The 23,231-nt window shown below is 36.1% G+C and overlaps 3 protein-coding genes across 7 annotated transcripts; 2 read left to right on the forward strand and 1 right to left on the reverse strand.

The window, feature by feature from the left end:
• LOC104739973 (actin-related protein 3-like) lies at window positions 1,150-4,505 on the forward strand. 2 transcript variants are annotated; one of them, XM_010460462.2, is made up of 10 exons: window positions 1,158-1,371; window positions 1,473-1,575; window positions 1,697-2,156; window positions 2,385-2,531; window positions 2,785-2,877; window positions 3,022-3,141; window positions 3,583-3,693; window positions 3,773-3,898; window positions 3,976-4,074; window positions 4,276-4,505. In XM_010460462.2, the coding sequence occupies exons 2-10, from the start codon at window positions 1,529-1,531 to the stop codon at window positions 4,354-4,356; spliced, it is 1,284 nt and encodes a 427-aa protein (XP_010458764.1). In that variant the 5' UTR covers window positions 1,158-1,371; window positions 1,473-1,528; the 3' UTR covers window positions 4,357-4,505. The 2 variants fall into 2 exon arrangements, with proteins under 2 accessions (XP_010458763.1, XP_010458764.1); XM_010460461.2 differs by having other exon boundaries at window positions 1,150-1,575.
• LOC104739975 (cleavage and polyadenylation specificity factor subunit 6-like) lies at window positions 4,769-7,882 on the forward strand. 4 transcript variants are annotated; one of them, XM_010460464.1, is made up of 3 exons: window positions 4,769-5,011; window positions 5,634-6,816; window positions 7,095-7,882. In XM_010460464.1, exons 2-3 carry the CDS (start codon window positions 5,649-5,651, stop codon window positions 7,673-7,675), a joined length of 1,749 nt encoding a protein of 582 aa, XP_010458766.1. In that variant the 5' UTR covers window positions 4,769-5,011; window positions 5,634-5,648; the 3' UTR covers window positions 7,676-7,882. The 4 variants fall into 4 exon arrangements, with proteins under 4 accessions (XP_010458766.1, XP_010458767.1, XP_010458765.1 ...); XM_010460465.2 differs by having other exon boundaries at window positions 4,795-5,021; window positions 5,634-6,906; window positions 7,185-7,882; XM_010460463.2 differs by having other exon boundaries at window positions 4,796-5,021.
• Window positions 7,951-10,150, reverse strand: LOC104739976. Its single transcript, XM_010460466.2, has 5 exons — window positions 9,811-10,150; window positions 9,236-9,398; window positions 9,048-9,114; window positions 8,455-8,692; window positions 7,951-8,363 (listed from the first exon to the last, which is right to left on the reverse strand). Exons 1-5 carry the CDS (start codon window positions 9,918-9,920, stop codon window positions 8,147-8,149), a joined length of 795 nt encoding a protein of 264 aa, XP_010458768.1. The 5' UTR covers window positions 9,921-10,150; the 3' UTR covers window positions 7,951-8,146.

Genomic DNA, 23,231 nt, shown 5'->3' on the forward strand with positions numbered 1-23,231 from the left:
CAAGAACTCAACACAAATTAGCTCAACCAACTCACAATCTCAGAATCAAAGAAAAGTCTAAACAGAAATAAGAATGCAAGGACACAAGGAATTGTTTACCCAGTTCGATTCACCGATGTGATGAATCTACGTCTGGAGCTGGATTCAACCCAACAATTCACTATAATGATTCAAGTGTTTCTCTCAAGCTCAAGAACATAACTTCTGAGAGATTAGAAGATAGAGATAAATCGAGATACGATAGGAGAGAGTAAGAAGGTGTATATATATCAACACAAAAAGATAAGTCCTAATCTTTCTGCAATTCCGATTTCTTCGACACTAAAACTTTTTCTTTCTTGGACTTCCAAAACCGATGCCAAAGAATAACGAACCATCATTTAACCAGCTAATTAAGTCGACATCAAGCTAACCGGTTAAATTGGATCACTCTATAACAGTACTTTTCCTTTCTAATAAAGTTGGGGACTTTGCCCCCCTCATTCACCAAAAAAAAATGTAAGCCTATACCTAACTAATCAGAGTTTCCGGATGTTGGAGTGTAACCACATGTGTTTTCTGATGACGAGGAACCATTTTTTTTAAGATCTTGAAGTGAGATTAACAACAACACTTTTTTTTTTTTTTTGGCAAACAACAACAACACTTTCAATCTCAAGTTCTCATGGGTTTTGCCGGTCGTTCAAACGTCGTTATCACTTGAGATCTAAGTTTGTTTTCGTCTTTTCTTTGACTACACATCCCTATAAACCAATAGGATTAATGGCACTTTTATTTTATATCGATAACATATGTGTATTAGTATTACCATTACCTCTCATATTTTTCAAGTTCCCAATGAATTCACCTATGAGTAAACCAACCAAAATTTGTAATGAAACAAAATTAGTCCAGATTTACTTTCATCTATGTTTATAACTTATTTGGATCCAAACTACATATATATAGTTCGCTTACATATATACATGTATCAATTTCAATTTCTAGCGTAATTTGTCACCAGCATGGTTAAATTTTATTGAAACTTGTTTGGTTTTTGGATCAAATTTGGTTATTTAGTCGGTTTGGTTCAGTTAAACCAAAAAAATTTAAACAGTGGACCATTTTTGTTTTTATCTATCTGAAAAAAAATCTCAAGACGATTATAATAATTGAAGTACAAATCGACGACGGCGACTTTTTCAATGATCCTGAGGTTCCCCTGAATTTCACAAAGATTCTCTCTTATTTTCCGGGAAAAAAATCAAATTTTTTATTCTTCTCTCCCCCATACTTACATTGCCCTGCCTACGAGAGTGACAATATTACGTGTTAAGCTTGTCGGAAACTCAACTTCCGTTGACGGAAGGAGCCAGAAGCAAGCAAGCTTAGGTTCGATCGGGAAAATAAAAAATCCTAGGGTTTATATTGTTTTTTTTTAAGGGTAGCGATCCCTAATCGATCTTTAATTGGATCCCTGGTCACACACACAGATCCTTCACCGTCTAGTGATAGCTGGTTTAGAGATCGACGGCGTCCTTTCTATCTAATGGATCCGACTTCTCGACCTGCTGTTGTCATCGATAATGGAACTGGGTACGTGTGATTGGTGGTTTTATGCGCTTAACGTGTTTGATGAAATGCTGCATCCAGATCTTCTTCTCTTTCCTAGATTCATTTGTCTGTGTGTGTGTGTGTGTGTGTGTGTATGTTGCAGGTATACTAAAATGGGATTTGCTGGTAATGTAGAGCCATGTTTCATTCTACCAACAGTAGTTGCAGTTAACGAGTCTTTTTTGAATCAATCAAAGAGTTCTTCAAAGGCAACTTGGCAAACACAGCACAACGCTGGTGTTGCTGCGGATCTTGATTTCTATATCGGAGATGAAGCCCTTGCGAAATCGCGGTCTAGTAGTACTCATAACCTTCATTATCCTATTGAGCATGGTCAAGTTGAGGATTGGGATGCTATGGAAAGATATTGGCAGCAGTGTATTTTCAATTATTTGAGATGTGATCCAGAGGATCATTATTTTCTTCTTACTGAGAGTCCTCTTACTCCTCCTGAAAGTAGAGAATACACTGGAGAGATTTTGTTTGAGACTTTTAATGTTCCTGGACTTTACATTGCTGTTAATTCAGTTCTTGCTCTTGCTGCTGGGTACACTACATCAAAGGTATGTCGCACCTTTCTTTTTCTCCCTGAATTTAAGTTGTTTGCTGTGATAAGATGATATGTATTATACTCTATATCGGTTGAGTTACAAAAGTCTGTTGGTGTAACTCCTCTAATATTTAGGCAATTTCTTAGCTTTACGGGATTAAGCAAATATCAAACATGTTCTCTTGTATTTTATTCTCTCTTGTTATGCTCGCCTCTTAATTTGACTTACAGTTCTTCTTAGTGTGAGATGACAGGGGTTGTAGTAGATGTTGGTGATGGGGCAACTCATGTTGTACCTGTTGCAGAAGGTTATGTTATCGGAAGCTGTATCAAGTCAATTCCAATTGCTGGCAAAGATGTCACCCTATTTATTCAGCAACTCATGCGGGTATGCACTCATATCTTAATATAGTCTTGGTCTTCTTTTGTAGCTGATTTTCAATCTTTCTCTGTAATTTTGAAGTACTCAAAGGTACATAAGTGGTTATATGAGTACAAAACAAGTTATGTGATGTATGATAGCTCGTCATCTTTCTTTTTTTTGTGTTAGATGTTGTGGTCATATACTTGGAGAGGCTGTTTATTGGTTTTAAGTAAATGTTTAACGTTCATGGAACTTCGCATTTTAATGTTTACTGTAGGAAAGAGGTGAGAATATACCGCCAGAAGATTCATTCAATGTAGCCCGTAAAGTGAAGGAAATGTACTGCTACACTTGCTCAGACATTGTAAAGGTAATGCTTAGTGGTGTATGTTTAAGTCAGATTTTATATACTCTTTTTAATAATTAATTACTGGCCTGTATGCTGAAAAATTGTTTGACACTGAATTCAGGCAGGAAAAATGATAAAGATCTCTGAACATTCATTTGGTTGCAGGAGTTTAATAAACATGACAAAGAACCAGCAAAGTATATCAAACAATGGAAAGGTGTTAAGCCAAAGACTGGTGCACCATACACTTGTGATGTGGGATATGAACGATTCCTTGGACCCGAGGTTTGTTACCATTTCTCTGTTATAAAACATTGTAAGTTGATAACATGGCCAGAATCAGCGTCCGAAATCCGTTATTGGTGCACTAGAATTTAAGAAATTCTCAGTAAGATGAGTTTGTTGTATGTCAGTGAGCTGTGCATAATTTGTTATATATCAGATATTTTCAGCACTTTGTTCTGATTATTGAACTGTGCTGATATAAGTTATGTTCTCTCAGAAACTAAAATTAGGTAATTACTCTGTCAGATTATGCTAAAAGGAAGTTGACTAGAACTGAATCTTATCTAGTTAGTGTTCAGCCTTCTCCACTGGACCGATTGGAAGCTGATGTCCTCTGTATGAACGAACCATGAAAGAAATTGGAATCAGTGGAACATAATTTCTGTTACGCTTTTGCTATGCTATACTACTCATGAGTAATGTTGTGATATTGTGTTACAGGTATTCTTTAATCCAGAGATATACAGCAATGACTTCACAACTGCGTTACCAGCTGTTATAGACAAATGTATTCAGTCTGCACCAATTGACACACGAAGAGCTCTATATAAGGTCTGAAACACAAGACTGGTCAGAGTTTTAAGATAATTTCCAATCTGCAGTACTGATGAATTTGTGAAATCATTTTCAGAATATAGTGTTGTCCGGAGGCTCAACCATGTTCAAAGATTTCGGAAGAAGGTTACAAAGGGATCTTAAGAAGATTGTTGATGCTCGTGTTCTTGCCAACAATGCTCGTACTGGTGGTGAACTTACGGTAAAGTTTCTTTTGTAAGATGTTCCGGAAAATAGATTTCACTGATATTAAAACCAGTTTACATTTTATAACCGCAGTCTCAACCCGTGGAGGTTAATGTGGTGAGCCATCCTGTCCAGAGGTTTGCAGTTTGGTTTGGAGGTTCAGTGCTTTCATCAACTCCAGAGTTCTTCGCGGTATGTAAACAGCTTCTTCCGATTTAAAATTCCAGAAACGAGCTGTTTTGTTGCCGTTATTGTTGAATTGAAATTGGTTAAAAGAGTAGAAACCACAGGTTTAGAGACCCGCTAGATTCAAGAAAAAGGAAAAAAACTCAGGGCATGAACGATTTGAAACATTCTGTTTTACTTTGTTTTGTTTGGGTGTTGTTGTTGCAGAGTTGCAGAACGAAAGAGGAGTATGAGGAATATGGAGCAAGCATATGCCGTACAAATCCGGTGTTCAAGGGAATGTATTGAAAGCAGCAGATCCTTTGTGAATGTTTTTGGTTGTCTGAAATATTCCATCTTTTCAGTTACTTTAGGATTCATGTGTTCGTACGTACACACAGTGTAAGCTAGAAGTCAATATTTTTCAGACAAATAAAAGAAGAAAGTATTTGGAAGTCGGTTCTGTTTTTTCTTTGTTCTGTTAATGTGAACAAATTTTGTTGACAACAAAAAAAAAGATAATTAAGATTTTTATCCTTTTTATTGTGTGTATTATTTGACAAACAAATCATTTTTCATATGGAAAATATCCAAAATTAAACATTAAAATCACTTTTTTTTTTTGAAATTAACACTCAAAGAAAATCTATTTTAGTTTTTAAATACTAGTACTACTTTTTAACATATTACATCATTACACATTTATTAACCAACCTATAAAAAAAAACACATGTAAAATTAAAAGTTTGTTACGACATACTGTTGACAATTCACGGTGAAGGTTTTCTTCTTCTCATTTGTTTCATCTTCTTCTTCTTCTTCTATCGGATAAGAAAGACAGAACACGAAGGGCGACTCTTCCTCCTCCGATCTCTTTCGTTTAAGCTCTGTTTCTTGACGGTAATACAATTCCGGAGCTCTTCGCAATCTCAACTTCCGTAGACGAAGCAACAAGGAGTCCAAAGTAAGCAAGCGTAGGTTCTTTTTTTCTTCTTCTTTACCTTTCGATCCTCGATTTCACGAGGGCAATTCGATTTCGAGGCTTTCTATGGCTTAATCCATGTTCTTACTATCTCGTTGAACTGTAACTCTCTTCGTAGATCTGTTTATCTCCTTTTTCGATTTTTGTAAGAACCCTAATTGTTATTTTTAGATTTATAAATTTTCCGAAAGGGTTAAAATTTGTGTATCCCCTTCATTGTAAGTCACTCTATGTATGTAACACTTGATCTCTTCTATATATGAAATCTTGTAACATCCAAATTGAGCTAGATCCCAAATTTCAGATCTGTAAGCTAAAGTTTCTGTTTTTTTTTTTTGTTTCTTTTAATTCGGACTTAGACGTAATTGTACACAGACACAAATCTACTTTGATGTTCATCAATTGCTTTGTAAAGAGCCTCTCAGCCGAATTGAATTGGCAGAGTTGTAATTTCTGTGAAAGCATGTATTTTTTTTTATTAAGTTCTTCATGTAAACAAAGCAAGCAAGGGGGGGTGCTATTTAGTAGGATGATGTTTATTTGTAATTTATGTGGAAAGGATGTATTGTTTAAGTTTGTTAATCTTCTTGTATTTTCTGGCCAGTTTGTATTAAATCCAATGACTGAAGACAACGTTGACTATGGAGGTAACCAGAAGATATTACATCAAGGAAGCGGAACTATACCTGCTCTAGCGGATGAAGAACTTATGGGAGACGATGATGAGTACGATGATCTGTATAGCGATGTTAATGTTGGTGAGAGTTTCTACCAAGCTCATAATCCGCCTCAACCACCACCAGCTCAAGTCGGTGGTACAGGTAATGCAAGTCTTCAAGCTCAGAATACTACTAGTGTTGCTGCTGAACCGAGAATGGGGATTTTATCTGGAGGAGGTACTGTTGAAGGGAAGTATCGAAATGATGGAGGGCATAATGGAATAATCAGTGGACCAGACACAAGGTCTGATGTTTATCCACAAGCATCTTCTTTTGGAGCTAAAGGGTTGAATATTGATATGCAATCCAACAACAAAATCGTTCAACAAGGATCAACATCTATTGTGTTAAACAACCATGGATTTTCAGGTAACGCTGTGAATGTGCCTGAGCTGCCTGTGCATAACTCTTATGGTGCTGTTCCTCAAGGTGCTCAGCAGATTCCTGTTAGCCAGATGAGTGTGATTCCGAATGTAATGGTGAACAAAAGCCCTACGCAGTCATTTGTTGTGGACAATGGAAACACCATGCTTTTTGTTGGAGAGTTACACTGGTGGACGACGGATGCAGAGATTGAGAGTATTCTTTCACAGTATGGAAGAGTCAAAGAGATCAAGTTTTTCGATGAGAGAGTTAGTGGCAAATCTAAAGGGTATTGTCAGGTTGAGTTTTATGATTCAGCTGCTGCAGCCGCTTGCAAAGAAGGAATGAATGGTTATATTTTCAACGGTAAAGCATGTGTTGTTGCCTTTGCTTCTCCTGAGACACTGAAGCAGATGGGAGCTAATTTCACTGGGAGGAACCAGGGACAAAACCAAATTCAAAACAGAAGGCCTATGAATGAAGGAATGGGAAGAGGTAATAACAACAACAACAACAACAACATGAATACGCAAAATGGAGATGGTGGAAGAAATTACGGGAGAGGTGGATTTGCGCGTGGTGGCCAAGGAATGGGCAACCGTGGAGGTCCCTGGGGTGGTGCAATGAGAGGTAGAGGGGTGAACAACATGACTAGTGGTTCTAATGCTGGACCGTATGGGCCTGGACTAGCTGGTCCTGCATTTGGTGGTATGATGCATCCACAGGGTATGATGGGAGCTGGTGGGTTTGATCCAACATTCATGGGTCGGGGTGGTGCTTATGGAGGGTATTCAGGTCTTGCTTACCCTGGGATGCCTCATTCTTATCCTGGTGTTAATGCAATGGGAATGGTTGGGATTGCTCCTCATGTCAATCCCGCCTTCTTTGGCACGGGAATGGGAACAATGGGTAGCTCAGGGATGAATGGAGTTCATGCAGCAGCTATGTGGAGCGAGNGCCTGGACTAGCTGGTCCTGCGTTTGGTGGTATGATGCATCCACAGGGTATGATGGGAGCTGGTGGGTTTGATCCAACATTCATGGGTCGGGGTGGTGCTTATGGAGGGTATTCAGGTCTTGCTTACCCTGGGATGCCTCATTCTTATCCTGGTGTTAATGCAATGGGAATGGTTGGGATTGCTCCTCATGTCAATCCCGCCTTCTTTGGCACGGGAATGGGAACAATGGGTAGCTCAGGGATGAATGGAGTTCATGCAGCAGCTATGTGGAGCGAGGCTAATGGAGGTGGTGGTGAAGAGGGTGGTTCTGAATATGGTGGGTATGAAGATGAAACCCAAGAGAAAGAAGAAAAGCCATCACGAGATAAAGAACGGGCCACCACGGAACGTGAGTGGTCTGAGAGCAGTGGTGATAGAAGACACAAGAGCCATCGTGATGAGAAAGATAGTCACCGTGAGTATAAGCAGCAGAGAGACCGTGATTCTGATGAGTTCGATAGAGGACAATCTAGTATGAAATCTCGAAGCAGATCAAGAATGGCAGAAGATGATCATAGGTCCAGGTCAAGAGATGCAGACTATGGGAAGAGGAGACGAGGCGACTGAGAAAGAACCTCATGTTCTCTGTCTCTCTCTTGCTGCATCACCTAACGATGCCATTTTTAAGTTACTCTGCCTACTAAATCTATCTCTTTATATCATCAAATACTCTGATACAATTCTCTACACTTTCTTTACTAATAGTCAGTCTTTGGAGACGAGCATATATTTGTAAGCTATGTTCTGTTTTATTGATGGTTCTTCATTTGTTTATTGTGAATCATTGTTGCTTCAAGCTTGTCGTTTGGTTAAGAGGAAGAAGATGAAAATAGATTCGTTGATTCCCCAAAAAAGGATCTTTATTCTCTTCTGCATTCAAGCTTTCAAGCTTTTTTGTCACAATTCACAATAACAAAGCATGTAAAAGCTGAGTGCTTTTGGCATTTGCATCAAATCATCCAAAAGCCTTAACACAGTTTTACTCTATACAATACATTTAATTTCTAAAAATCTGTACAAAGTTTGTTTGTCCAGACTCTAAAGCAGATTTGAGTACTCGTAATAAACCAAGAAGAGAGCTTCAGGGTAATCCTTGGGAAGGCTATTGATGTAGAGATAGAATCTGAACAAATCTTCCCTTGAAACCGTCCTTGCATCCACCACGTCGTTATCACTAGCAAGCACCCACAAGTCCTCTGAGTTCACTCTCTTCATGCTGCCTCGACAAAACGGGCATGACTGAGACTTCAAGTTCCTGCAGATTTGAGGATCAATAGAGATTTAGTAAATGAAAGTTCCTTCAATGGGGTCAAAAAGGTATTAAAACTAAAAGTGTGTGTGTGTACCAATTGCGGTAGCATTTGATGCACATAGAATGGCAGCAATTGGGCAACACCATCTTGGTACAAGTTTCTAAACAGATGCCGCATTCTTCTTCACGCTCTAACCCGGCACTGCTGAATCGACTACTGCGAGCCTCTTTTGTTATCTTCTTGCTGAGTCTTTTAAGGTCAAACCCAATGTCCGCGGATTGCAACTCATCTAAGTTGCTGTGCAATAGCTGAAGTGATGGTAGTATCACACCTTCAAAAGACAAGGGATTATTAGGTCCAAAGGATGAAGACACAAAAGACTTATTATAGAAACAAACATTCAGTAGCAATTCCATTCTATATGCCTTCAATGTTTCAAAATTGATCTATTTTAAGTAACTGTAAATGAGAAACCTTTTAAAAGACGAGAGCTTATTAGGCCCAAGGATGACGACACAAAAAGACTAATTATATAAACAAACATTCCGCATTCTATATGAATGTCTCAAATTGATCTATTTTAAGTAACTGAAACTGAGAAACCTTTTAAAAGGAACGGCCATCTCCACCAAAAGCTTAAGTCAAAAACATGATCATAAGTGATCAATGGTTAAAGGTTTGCTTACCGTAGAACTCACTAATAGTTGCTTTCCTGCCATGCGTGGTAAGCTTAGGTTGTCCATCAGACTGGACCTATACAAGCAAAAAGATGGCAACAAAATGAAAAACTTTCAAGAGCTTATACTCAGAACATTAAAAAGCCCTAATAAAAGAAGTCAATATGAGATCAAAAAGAAGAGTTTAAAGAACCAACCTTGTAGACAAGAACATGGAAGAGGTTTAAGTAGCGAGGAATAAGACAGGAGGAAGAAAGATCAATCCACCGAAGCAAGATGAGTAATAAAGAAGCAAAGTTACTATGAACCAGTTTCATCTGAAGCCGAACATTGTTCTTCCCCATTGGAATAGCTTCTGCCCTGAAGAGATAATAATACATAAGCTCAAAGTTTGTCATCAGACACAATTCATCGAACACAACATGTGCAATAACTAGTTTAGGCACCTTGATCCCCAAAAGAAAAAGAAAAAAAAAAGCTTGTAAATTTGCTTAAACTAAACCAACACAACAAGTTCCCAAATGTGAAAACTACAAATCTTCCAACATAGCTATTTCAAAAAAAGTCATCGAAGTTTCCTAAAATAAACCCAATTTTGATATAGAAGAGAAGAGATTATACAACACACAAAATTCTGAGCTTAGGGTTTTTTCAAAAGATTTCACCTAACTTTACTCTTACAGCTCTCTCAACTAATCAAACAAATAAAAACAGAAAAAAAAAAAAAAAAAGTCTTAAACTTTAGGAGAAACCCAGAAAAAGAGAGACTTACAAAGTATTAGCGTGTTGAACATCAGCTTCCAAAATCTTCAAAGATTCGTAGTACGAAGAAGAAGAAGAAGATGACGACGATGATGAAGCTATTGCCAACTGATTATACATATCTCTCTCTATATCTTTGAAATTACAACAAAAGAGGAATCGATTGAATTCTAATATGAAAATATAAAGGAGAGAAGAAGGAAGAAGAAGATGCTAAAAGTGAGGAGGGATTGGTCTGATTGATCGGAAAAAGGCAAGAACCTAAAAGACAAAGACAGAAGCTTTAATAATAAAAGAGAAACACCGTAAGGAAAAATAAAAAAGAACACAAGTCTCACTTCTTCTTCTTTCTTTCTTTTTGTTTTGTTTGCCTTTTTGATTCTTTGTTTCACGGTTGCTGCTTTATTTATTTATTTATATATTAATCATATGAGTTTTGAAGAAGGAATCATTCGTATTCTTTCTTAATTACATAACTAATTTATGTACTTTATTAAAATTAAAAACTTTGAGTTGAGATGTTTTTTTTTGTATGTGAATGAATTAAAAAAAATAAATAGTCGCTTTCATTAAATTTGTAAAACAGCTTTAGGAATAAATACCTTAAGTGAATATAGACAAATTTTACAAAATCACCAAAGTGGAAGAACGCGTGTGTGTGTGTGTGGTGCTTTGCCTCACTAATAAAACATGTTTTCCCTAAACCAAGAATAAAAAAGTTAAAAACCCAATTGGCTCAATAACAGATCATTAATAAAAAAAGCCTTCCTTAATCTTTTGGAAAAACAAATTAAACTAAAACTAAAAATTGAAGTATTTGTGTAGTACATTTAATTTCACTTTAAATTTTAAAATAATTTGTTTTCATTTTATAATAAGATTTCATTATTAACTTACATTTTGAGATTCACTTTTTTACCGATAAAACTAATTTGATAGAAAAAAAATATTCTCTATATGATGAAGTTATGAACAAATGCAAAAATAAATAAATCGATATTATAGGAAATTAGAAACATAGAGCTGTGTTTTTTTCCGGTAGCTAAAAGAAAGCCAACTAACATATGACAAGTGGACACAAACATAACGAAACTACTCTCGGTGGGACCAGCTTACAACGCTGGTCTATTTCAGATGTATCTACGTTAATCCTTTTTATCAACAACACCACATTAGAGGTTACTGGTTACATTCCATATTTCCATGACCAAGAGACATGTATTAACCATCATCTTGCCTCTCAGGAACGAAGTCGAGAGATAGATAGTATAAAATCTATCGAAACAAAGAAGCCACCAGATGAAAATGTCTTTTTGAGATCGAACTTGAGAAATATCTTAGTTTTAAAAGCTACTGATCCGACGTCAAAAGCCATGCTGTTGGGAGAAATATTTGCCAAACATACATAATTTATCTTGACACTAATCATTATGCAAAGCGGTGGAACCAAATTTTAAACAGAAAACACACACACACACACACAAAAAGCTTGAATGAAACTACTACAAATCAACTAATTAAGAGAAGAGATATCAAATTTTATTGCGTGTCTGATCTTTTGTTTCCTAAAATTTCTCATTTTTCCACAATCTTCAAAGGCGGTGGAGATTGTGTATTTTTTATGAATAATATCAAAAAGTGAATATTGAGGTTGAAGTTTGGTCGAGATCATATATATGAGTCAAGACAATGGTATGCACGAGTCAAGACAATGATATAATTAACCAAACTTAGGAAAATATATATGAGTCAAGACAATGGATCTTGATATAAGTTTCTTACAAATGAAAAATCATACAAATATTATTATTTAATTTGATGAGTTTCTTAAATAGTGTAATAACTCTCTCCAAAGTTTCTAAAACCTCTTATCTAAGAAACTTTAAAACATATTTAAGAAACTCAAACAATTTTTTATTAATAATTTTATTCTCTCTACTCTAAGAAATTTAGATTAAGAAACCTCAATGGAGATGACCCTTATGGAAAAGTGGATTTGATTATTCTTGAGGGATCAAGATATATAAATGATTTATTTAGTTCCATTTATGAATTGTTATTTATTTCCAAGTGTGACGCGATCTTGAGAATTAATTTTAAGAGATTTTTATATATTGTTTGGCTATATTTATTCGATGAACAAGATTTCTGTTTTGAGTTTTGACATACAAAAGACTTTTAGTATTATTCCATTAGAGATTAACAATCCAGAGAAGCGAGTGGAGATGGCTCCATCGTCACAAAGAAAGAGAAGATGAATAATAAGGTTTCCCGTGAAAGCTAATAATCCAACTCAAGTCTCTCTCAAAACAATGGAGATCGACGATCGAGTCTCACAGTTTTGAAGAGCGACACTTGAAGATCGCTAAGCAAGCCTGCGTTGATCATCCCAAGGTCATGATCGTCACCGTAGAAGACCCCATAAGAGGAGTTACCAAGTGCGAGGTTTTTGACTTTAGGGCAAATACTTGGAGGTACTTGGCTTGCATTCCAAGTCATCGGATATATTATATATTACCAAAAGCCAGCATATGCAAACGGGTCGGTTTATTAATTCACTGAACCATATAATGCAAGAATCGAAGTAGTGGCTTTGGATATTCATACCGAAACATTTCGGTTGTTGTCTAAGATTAATCCGACCATATCATCAATTAACGAACATGTGCAGTCTGGATAATCGTCTATGCATGTCAACAAGAAAGCGCCACAAGATGGGACATTAATAGATTTGAATCTTGCAGTCATCATCAACAAATGCATGGGGAAAGACTTATATTATATATAATTGCGATCTTGCTTGTTGTTCATGGTAAGAAAATGGCATTAAATTGAGTTGGACTCTATCGGCAGGGTGTGGCTAGGTGTGGTTCGGCCAGCCACACCGGTTGTAATATACAAGAACAAAAAGCTCCTTTTTTCGCAGCGTTAGTCCGAGGGTCTAGTGGAGTATATATGACCCCCAAACAAAATCTTACTCGTCGTTTCATGAACATTTTGATTTGTTTGATATCTCATGCATATCTAGAAATTTACATACTTCCTTTGAATTTGTTTGGATCAGTTCATCTCTTTTGCGATTCCATATATAGTAATAACAATAAAACAGAAGTAACAATGCAACAGACGATCAATACTTGCTAGCTACCTTAATTGTTTTTGACATCAGAGAATTCCAAACAGAGGCGGCGGCGAGAGATAGGTTTCAGGTCTCACCAGCGGTGACGTAGGAAGTCGGCCCTCTAGACCTCCCCCAAAGCCTCTCAATATTTGTTTTATATTATTTTCGCTCGCAAGTATATATATGTTCTTTTACCAAAAAAAAAAAAAAGAAGTATATATATGTTTGACATGCTTGGCTCAAGGGCTGGCTTTGGGCGGGATGATAAAATTGATCCTCAAATACCTCAAAGCTTATGAAATATGGGGAGAATATGATGTTCAAATACCTCAATGCTTAATGAAATATGGGGAGAATATGTGTTCAAGTTGATTGTTGAGGACCTTAATAAAGCTAATAAACATTACTTTGCTTTAACGTCTCAAATTTCAAGTCTATAATTTGTATATAAAGAAAAAGTGTTTACGTTTTGCTTATATATGGCTCATGTTTTGCTTTTTGACCAAGTTGAATTCCTTTTATCTAATTTTAAAATTTAGAACAAATATAATGTATAGATGGAGATGTAGATCTTTTACTTAATCTTTCACAATTACACAATTCATTAATTATTAAATTTTAACTTGATCTTTCACAATATATATTTTTTTGCGGCAGATCTGTAGTAGTCCAAGATCATCTGATCGTTCCATGTTGATGACATTTTTTTCCTTCTTGTGTTTTCCAAGAAAAAAAGTGTGTGAGGAAGCTAGGGAGAAGAGAGAACGATACGAAATGAAGAAGAAAATGCAATAAATTATGTGATATGAAGACCAACTTCTTAAAAGTTTCACTTTTTCATTTTTTTCATTTTTTTCATTTTTTTCATTTTTGTGAATTTTGTTTGAGTTAAATCTTTTACTTAATCTTTCACAATTACACAATTCATTAATTATTAAATTTTAACTTGATCTTTCACAATATATATTTTTAAGATCAAATGTATCATAAGATATTTGACCTTTGTTGTTATTAGTTTACTTATTGATAATATTAATAGAAATCTAAAAGTATAACGCAAATTTTCTTTATTTGCACCTATGTACCTTTGGACCAAACCTATAATTAAAGAAAATGATAAACCATAAAGTATGCGAGTAATTAAAAATATCAAACGGAACCCCCAAGGCATATACAATCATAAAGTACCAGTCTTCTTCATTCATAAACCATAAACCATATTACAATCCATAATAATTAAGTACCGGTATTCAAATCAAACCATAAAGCCTTCATATACAAACCTTATATATATAATATCATGATCAGTCTAAACTTTTTTTGCCATAAATTAAAGCCTTAATTAAGCAGTAGTTTCTTACCAGGCTTAATGTACGTAGATCATGGAAAGTCGATCGTTCTTCTTAGTCTTCTTATCTTCAATCTACTTTCTTTTGCCCTTAATTCTTCTTCCCCTTTCCGTTTTCATACTTCTCTGGATTGTTGATCTTGTGGGCTTCTCTTTGTACTTCACTTTCGGAAACCTTCATATATTCAGCTATGAGTTTGATTGTTGAGGACCTTAATAAAGCTAATAAACATTACTTTGGTTTAACGTCTCAAATTTCAAGTCTATAATTTGTATATAAAGAAAAAGTGCTTATGTTTTGCTTATATATGGCTCATGTTTTGTTTATATATGGCTCATATTTTGCTTATGTTTTGCTTATATATGGTTCATGTTTTGCTTATATATGGCTCATGTTTTGCTTATGTATGGTTCATGTTTTGCTTTTTGACAAGTTGAATTCATTTATCTAATTTTAAACAGATATAATGTATATAGATAGAGATGTAGATCTTTTACTTAATCTTTCACAATTACACAATTCATTAATTATTAAATTTTAACTTGATCTTTCACAATATATATTTGTTGCCGCTGATCTGTAGTAGTCCAAGATCATCTGATCGTTCCACGTTGACGACATTTTTTTCCTTCTTGTGTAAAGTTTCACCCACACTGATCAAGTTTGGATATTTTTCTGATTACTCAACTTGGGTTCTGCAAGTGATGACACAGAGAATACAACAAGAACAAAAATTAGTAATGATACATGGGTTTTACAGGTCTTCTTCTTCTATTCTCTCTTTTTTTCCATTCTCTTTTTGTTACTCTAATAAAGTTACCACTACGAATAATTAATGTCTCTTGACTTTTATAAAATATTCACACAAAACAATTGAACATGATGTCATGAGACTATGAGAGCAAAACACATTATTACGTTGCGAAAATAATATAACGATAATAGTAACTAATCGTGTAAAAATTATAAAGAGGGACAATACCGACTATCTAACTAAGAGATATTACGATAACTACTACTAATTAGCCCACCATCTCACTGAATATATCATTTCCTAATATAGTGATCAGACCGATCTCCATAAGAGTTCAACTCAACAAGACAAACGTTACTCCCTCTAGAATGACAAGTAAATAAAATCGGAGGGAGTATTTTATTCAAGTAATGAATCAATGTGAACCAATAATGCATATCTGTTGTAAAACATGAATGGTGGATTTCCATAACCGGCTCATACACGGCTCATACACAGCTCATGTACGTCCAAGTCCATAAGGCCCATCGGCCACCTCCTCTTAGTCTAAGTCGGTTTAGTAGTCCTAATGTATTTGGGCTTTGTCCCTTTCTATATATATGTAACATTCGATTGGATTAATAAGAATAAGAAGAGAAAATCTCCTTCGAGTTTCTCTAAGTTTACAACACGTTATCAGCACGAGTTTGCCCTAAACTCCAACTGAGAAAAATCCCTAAACCCTAAAGCCGCCGCCGCACAAAACCCTTGTCCGTTCAAGCTCGGCGATTGGTTCCTGTCCGTGATTAGTTCCTGTTCGGAGATCTGTTCGCGTTCGTGAGCAACCTGTGTTCGTGATTGGTTCTTCTTCTTACCTAGGCCAAGGTTCGTGATCAAGCTAAAAGTAAAACCGAGGTCTTTAGCTCCCGGTTCAATTCCAGTTAATCTCCAAACGGTGGAAGGTAAATAAATCAAACCCCCTTAGAACTTATGAACCGAACCTGATCTATTAAAACTATTGGAACAATAAAATCTGCAATTATACAATCAACAAACCAAAACCTTAAAACCCTAAAACTTTAAATTCGATTCCTATAGGGTTGTATTAGATTGTTTGCAATTAAGCCAATTATGCCATGTTTAAAATCCTGTTGATTGTTTGTATAAAATCGATTGCATGAAACCTTAGATCTAAAACCTAAAAATCGAAAACATTAAACTGTTTGTTCTAGGTTTGAATCCGATTATTAGTAATTGTTTGCTAGAAATCAAAACATTAAAATCAAAGCTTCAAATCGGATTAGTTCTATGTTTTACATAAGACCCTTAAAAAAAAACAAAGCCTAAAATCGGAACACAAATATTAGCATAATTCCCAAATTAATTCGTTGGCCTTATCTAGTATATTTAAGAAATATATTAGACATTATCCTAAAAGACTAGAAAAATTTCCTAAAACCTTTGTCCTAATCCTAAACTAGAAAAAAAAAAGGAAAACTTATATAGGAAAAGAAAAACCTTAGTAAAAGGAAAAACTTAATAAAAGGAAATTCTTGCATGCTAGATCTTATGTTTATCTAGGACTATTTTCAAGCATAATATAGGCCACAAAATTATGTAATAAAACAAGACATTATCCACAGAAATAATCGGCATGTTTCGGTCTTAAATACCGCATGTCCCAAACGAAAATAAATCCATGGTTCGGTCTTAAATACCGCATGGCCTAGATTATAACAAACGGCATGGTTCGGTCTTAAATACTGCATGACCCAAGAATATAACAATCGGCATGGTTCGGTCTCAAATACCGTATAGCCTAAAGATAAAACAATTGGATGTTTCGGTCTCAAATACCGCATGATAATAATCGGGTGCCTGTTTTCTATTTTATAGATGGCAAAGATCAACAATCTCCAATATGCTGCACTTAATGTTTCTGGAGACAACTATCTCCAACGGGCATTGGACACTAAGATCAACCTGAAATCAAAGGACCTATGCGAATGCATGAGGATGATAACGATTGCACTGAAAAGAGTAGGTATAAGGCGATTTTGCTAATCCGCCACCACCTTGCTGAGAGCCTCGGGAACCAGTACCTTACCATAGAAAATCCTCTTGAGCTTTGGACAGAGTTGAAAAACAGATATGGACACAAAAAGACGGTGCTCCTACCAAAGGCTCAATTTGATTGGAAAAACCTAAGGATCCAAGATTTTAAATCAGTGGATGAATATAATTCTGAGCTATTTAAGATAGTCTCAATCTTGAAGTTATGTGGTAAGGAGGTTACTGAGGAAGACTTGCTAGAGAAAACATTCTCAACCTTTCACACCAATAACATACTGCTTCAGCAACAGTATCGTGAAAAGGGTTTCAAAACTTATGCAAGTCTCATCTCTTGTTTGCTGCTTGCTGAGCAAAACAATGAGTTGTTGCTAATGAACAGTGCAATGAGACCTCCTGGTTTGGCCCATTACCTGAAGCCCACAAAGTCAATTTGACTAAGAAAGAGCCCAAAGAACCCACAGAGCCCAAAGAGACTAACTACGTCCATAAAAGCAAGTATCATGGTCGTGGTCGTGGTGGTAGAGGACGTGGTGGTCGTGGCAATTACCAAGGGAACCACTATGATGGTTACGGCCGTGGGAACCGGTCCGACTTCGGTCGTGGCCATGGTAGAGGCCGCGTAATTTTCAAACCGCAACACAAGCCTAAATTGGTTTGCCACAAGATGTGGTATGGGGAATCATTGGGATAAGACGTGCATGTCACCTAAGCATCTTATTGATCTCTATCAAGAAAGTTTGAAAAGAATCCATAAGCCAATTTGGTTCATCTCGATGGTGAAGGAGATTTCGACCATGAGAATGATGACCAATTGGATTATGACACTTTGGATTGTCTAGGAGAGAATAATTAAAGATTGTTTTGATTTAATTTTTATGTTTTATGACTTTGAATTTTATTGAATTATAATTTTGGTTTAGATTCAATTATTTTATTTTCTTCAATATAAAATTATTTGTTTATGTTTAAAACATAAATTCTTGTCCATTATAGAAATGGCTGAAGATCTCATTTTGAAAAATGTCAATATTAGCACAATTGCGGGTACCATATTTTATTACCTAATGGCACACATCTTGAAATAAGTGATGCATTATATTCACCCAGCTCAAAGAGAAGCTTATTGAGTTTTAAAGACATTCGTTTGAATGGTCTACATGTTGAAACTAAGGGTGAAGGAAACTAAGAGTTCCTACATATTACTGAAATCACCCAAGGATCTAAGAAAATCCTAGAGTCTATATCCGCAGTAGCCACTGGTTTATACCATGCTAAGATTAATATGATAGAGGCTAATTTGGCAATGCATAAAATGTTCAATGAACAATTCACTTTATGGCATAACCGGCTTGGCCATCCGGGTTCTAACATGATGCGTAAGCTGATAATAAACTCTAAAGGGCACACTCTAAAAGAGAGAAGAGTTATTCCTAAGAATCTCACGTGTGTACCATGTGCACAAGGGAAACTCATTATAAGGCCATCACCAGTAAGGGGGAGGTATTGGTTTAGGATTTAGAAAGAATTTTAATGACTTTATGTTCTTGCTGATTGTTAGAATCATAGAAAATTGAAAGTTAAAAATGAAGGATTCTAAGAGATTGTTTAGGAAGATTTTTAAAATCTTGATGATTTGTTTTTTCTAATCTTGTAAAATCTTTCTATTTGATGAAAGAGTTTTCATGACTTTTGTTATGAAGGAAATGATATAAAATCCTAAACCAATAACATAAAATTTGAATTCATTAACAATCCAAGATTCTTTTGTTTTACTTGAATAACATAAAACTTTTAATGACTTTATAAAACTCTTAATCCAATAACACTAGATTTATCAAGATTTTAGATAACTTTTTACAAATCCACAACCAATAACACCAAATTTTTAAAGAGTTTTTAAAAGTCTTGATTGAATAACAACATATTTTACCTAACTTTTAAAGTCATTAAAATTCTTTCTAAATCCTAAACCAATACCTCCCCCTAAAAGTCACTAAAGAGACTTTAAATTTTCTGCAAAGAATACAAGGAGATATATGTGGACCAATACACCCACCTTGTGGGACGTTTAGATATTTTATGGTTCTTATCGACGCATCGACTAGATGGTCGCATGTTTGTCTATTGTCAACTAGAAACCTTGCGTTTGCTAGATTGCTGGCCCAGATTATACGTCTGCGAGCCCACTTTCCAGATTTTCCACTTAAGACTATATGTCTAGGCAATGATGGTGAATTTACATCCCAAGCGTTTAATGAATATTGTATGTCCATGGGGGTGAGTGTGGAACATCCTGTAGCAAATGTCCATACACAAAATGGATTAGCTGAATCCTTCATTAAACATATCCAATTAATTGCTCGACCATTACTCATGAGGTCGCAGCTTCCTGTGTCGGCTTGGGGACACGCAGTATTACATGCAGCAGAGCTTATACGCATCAGGCCATCTAGTGAGCATAAATATTCACCAACCCAATTATTAACGGGTCATGAGTCAGACATATCCCATCTAAAAACATACGGGTGTGCCGTTTATGTACCGATTGCTCCACCACAGAGAACTAAGATGGGACCTCAAAGGAGGATGGGAATATTTGTTGGATATAATTCTCCCACCATTATTAACTATCTAGAGCCAACTACGGGTGATTTATTTAAGGCTAAATACGCGGATTATCAGTTTGATGAAACCGCCTTTCCTAAATTAGGTGGAGAGACAAACAAGATGGTTAAAGAAATTTCATGGAATCAAACATCTTTAAATTGGCAAGATCCTCGGACTCTAGCATGTGATGCAGAGGTCCTAAAGATTAGACATTTGCAAAAGCTAGCTAATCAATTGCCAGATTCCTTTGCTGACCCTATAAGAGTAATAAAATCGTACATACCAGCTTGTAATGCACCAGTACGTATTGATGTTCAAAAGGAACACAATAATCAAGTTGCTACAGAGTCTAAGGCCCGTTTGAAACGTGGTAGACCAATAGGTTCCAAAGATAAGAACCCTCGGAAATCTAAGAAATGTGCAAATCAAACCGAGGTTAAAGAAATTATAGACATGGCCGCAGCAAATCCTAAGGCACCGAATGAGGTTTGGGACGCCGAACCTCAAGGTCCTGAAGGTATTGATAATAATGAGATCTCAATCAATTATATCATGTCTGGAATTCAATGGAACCAAAAAGATGTTGACATCGATGAAATATTTGCATACAAGGTAGCACTTGAAATAAATGAGGATCATGAACCCACGTCCATATTAGAGTGCACTCAAAGACCAGAATGGTTAAAATGGAAAGAAGCTATCGACGTGGAGTTAAGTTCATTAAATAAAAGGAATGTGTTTGGTCCGATCTTAAGGACACCATTCGATATAAAGCCAGTTGGACATAAGTGGGTCTTTGTAAGAAAGAGAAATGAGAATAATGAAATCGTGAGATATAAGGCACGACTTGTAGCACAATGATTCTCTCAAAGACCCGGAATAGATTATGAGGAGACATACTCCCATGTGATGGATGCAACGACTTTTAGATATTTACTAAGTCTGGCTATAAGAGAAAAACTGGATTTGCGGTTAATGGATGTTGTGACTGCATATCTATATGGTCCACTGGATAATGAAATATATATGAGATTACTAGAGGGTATTGAGCTCAAAGATAAGAGCGGTTCTCGAGAACAATACTGCATAAGACTAAACAAATCCCTTTATGGACTGAAATAAAGTGGGCGTATGTGGTACAATAGATTGAGTGAGTACCTAGCTAAAGAAGGCTATAAGAATGATCCCATCAGTCCATGTATTTTTATAAAGAAGTTTGCAAACAAAGGGTTTGTAATCATAGTAGTATATGTGGATGATTTAAATATCCTAGGAACATCTGGAGAAATCGCCCAAACAGTCGAATATCTGAAGAAAGAATTCGAGATGAAAGACCTAGGCAAGACTAAATTCTGTTTGGGATTGCAGCTTGAGTACATAAATAATGGAATCCTTGTGCATCAAATGGCATATACTGAAAAGGTACTCAAGAGGTTTAATATGGACCAAGCTTATCCATTACCTAGCCCAATGGTTGTGAGAAGTTTAAATTTGGATAATGATCCATTTTTTCCAAGGAAGGACGATGAAGAAATTCTCGGTCCTGAAGTGTCATACCTCAGTGCGATAGGAGCATTAAGCTAGCCACACTAGACCAGACATGTGTTTTGCCGTGAACCTCCTAGCTAGATTTAGCTCTTGTCCAACCCAAAGGCACTGGAACGGTATCAAACATGTATTACGTTACCTACAAGGAACGTTGGATTTTGGTTTATATTATACTAACTATTACAAAGAAGGTTTAGTTGGTTTTGCTGATGCAGGTTATCTATCGGATCCACATAATGCAAGGTTCCAAACTGGTTATGTATTTACACATGGTGGTACAGATATTTTGTGGCGTTCTATGAAGCAAACCATTGCAGCCACATCATCTAATCATGCAAAGATTTTTGGCAATGCATGAAGCCAGTCGTGAATGTGTGTGGTTGAGATCGATGACTCAACATATCAGGACAGATTGTGGCATGGCCGACGATAAGGAACCTACGGTTATATATAAAGACAATACAACCTGCATCGCACAGCTCAAAGAAGGATATATCAAGGGAGATCGGACGAAGCACATTTTACCGAAATTCTTCTTCACACATGAACTACAAAAGGCCGAAGAAGTTCAAGTGGTACAAGTTCCGTCTTGCGACAATTCAGCCGATCTCTTCACCAAGTCATTACCGACATCGACATTCAAGAAGCTCACGCACCAGATTGGGATGCGGAGACTTAAGGACTTTTAGTGATGCTTGGAACAGGGGGAGTAATGCGTGTTGTACTCTTTTTCCTTCACCATGGTTTTGTCCCAATGAGTTTTCCTGGTAAGGTTTTAATGAGGCAGCACCCCCAAGCGCATTACGGAGATCCCTTAGCATTTGCACGATTATGTCATCCAAGGGAGAGTGTTGTAACACACGGATGGTAGATTTCCATAACCGGCCCATACACAGCCCATGTACGTCCAAGCCCATAAGACCCATCGGCCACCTCCTCTTAGTCTAAGTCGGTTTAGCAGTCCTATTGTATTTGGATTTTGTCCCTTCCTATATATATAACATTCGATTGGATTAATAAGAATATGAAGATAAAATCTACTTCGAGTTTGTTTAAGTTTACAACAATGTCCTAAATTTTAACCAATGATTGAAACATCCATGATCCTATATATATTCCACTATGTTAAAAAAATTAACTTTAATAAAATCAAAAGCGAAACTTCCTCTGATTTTCTTATAATAACACATGATGACATGTTGACAACGACGTGCAAAGAGTTCAGGTTTGCAAATAAAAACCCCATACATGTCAATTTCATATTTTTTATTATCTTTTGGAATTTACCTCAAGTCCCCGTAAGCAAAGCAAATTGCAATTACCGTTATATTATTTTTGTTTGCATTTGTTTTGTAAACATTGTGGCGTGCGTAATTATCTATTTTCCCAAAAAATTACAACCCAAGAGTACTGTGTACAACCCGAAGTGTAAATAACAAGTGCTTACCAAAAAAACCCAAGTGTACATGACATGTTAAACTACAACCCTGCCCGTCTTTGGAGCCTCTACTTATTTTAATTATGTTTTTGAAGAAGGAGACCCTCTAATTGGAATGACAAGTTCACCTTGATCGAGAATAAATTTGAAGTCCAGGTCCAGATCGAGAATAGGTGCTCTTGAAAGTTGAAACCTAGACACTCATCCAAACACATTATATATACTATACCACTTCTTATATAACAATTGCTTACAAAACCCAAGTGACATGACATGTTAAACTGATTGCGTGGAATTAAGCATCACTTGTTAGTGTGTATTGACTAATGTCCACTACACATCCAGGATGGTAATTAAACTAAGGAAATTAGTATATATTGTCATTGATTTTGTTTGGAAACAAACTTAAGCTTTTTTACCTGAACTCTTTTTATCCAAAATGCAAATTTTACCCAAAAAGTGATATGGGATTATACTAATTCCGTTCTGACTCGAGTACCATCATTCCTCTGAGTCCCTATCTATTCTCACGCATCTTAGAGCGACTTCTTTCCACATGTGT

Source organism: Camelina sativa, chromosome 14 (assembly GCF_000633955.1).
Source record: "Camelina sativa cultivar DH55 chromosome 14, Cs, whole genome shotgun sequence".
NCBI classification, from domain to species: Eukaryota; Viridiplantae; Streptophyta; class Magnoliopsida; order Brassicales; family Brassicaceae; genus Camelina; species Camelina sativa.

Coding starts and splice junctions, on each gene's coding strand:
- LOC104739976 (XM_010460466.2), bottom strand. CDS start 9,920: ATGTATAATCAGTTGGCAATAGCTTCATCATCGTCGTCATCTTCTTCT. Junction 9,115..9,235: donor TCCATGTTCTTGTCTACAAG/GTTGGTTCTTTA, acceptor TTGCTTGTATAG/GTCCAGTCTGATGGACAACC. Junction 8,693..9,047: donor AACTATTAGTGAGTTCTACG/GTAAGCAAACCT, acceptor TGTCTTTTGAAG/GTGTGATACTACCATCACTT.
- LOC104739973 (XM_010460461.2), top strand. CDS start 1,529: ATGGATCCGACTTCTCGACCTGCTGTTGTCATCGATAATGGAACTGG. Junction 2,878..3,021: donor CTTGCTCAGACATTGTAAAG/GTAATGCTTAGT, acceptor ATTTGGTTGCAG/GAGTTTAATAAACATGACAA. Junction 3,142..3,582: donor AACGATTCCTTGGACCCGAG/GTTTGTTACCAT, acceptor ATTGTGTTACAG/GTATTCTTTAATCCAGAGAT.
- LOC104739975 (XM_010460464.1), top strand. CDS start 5,649: ATGACTGAAGACAACGTTGACTATGGAGGTAACCAGAAGATATTACAT. Junction 6,817..7,094: donor ACTAGCTGGTCCTGCATTTG/GTGGTATGATGC, acceptor GTCCTGCGTTTG/GTGGTATGATGCATCCACAG.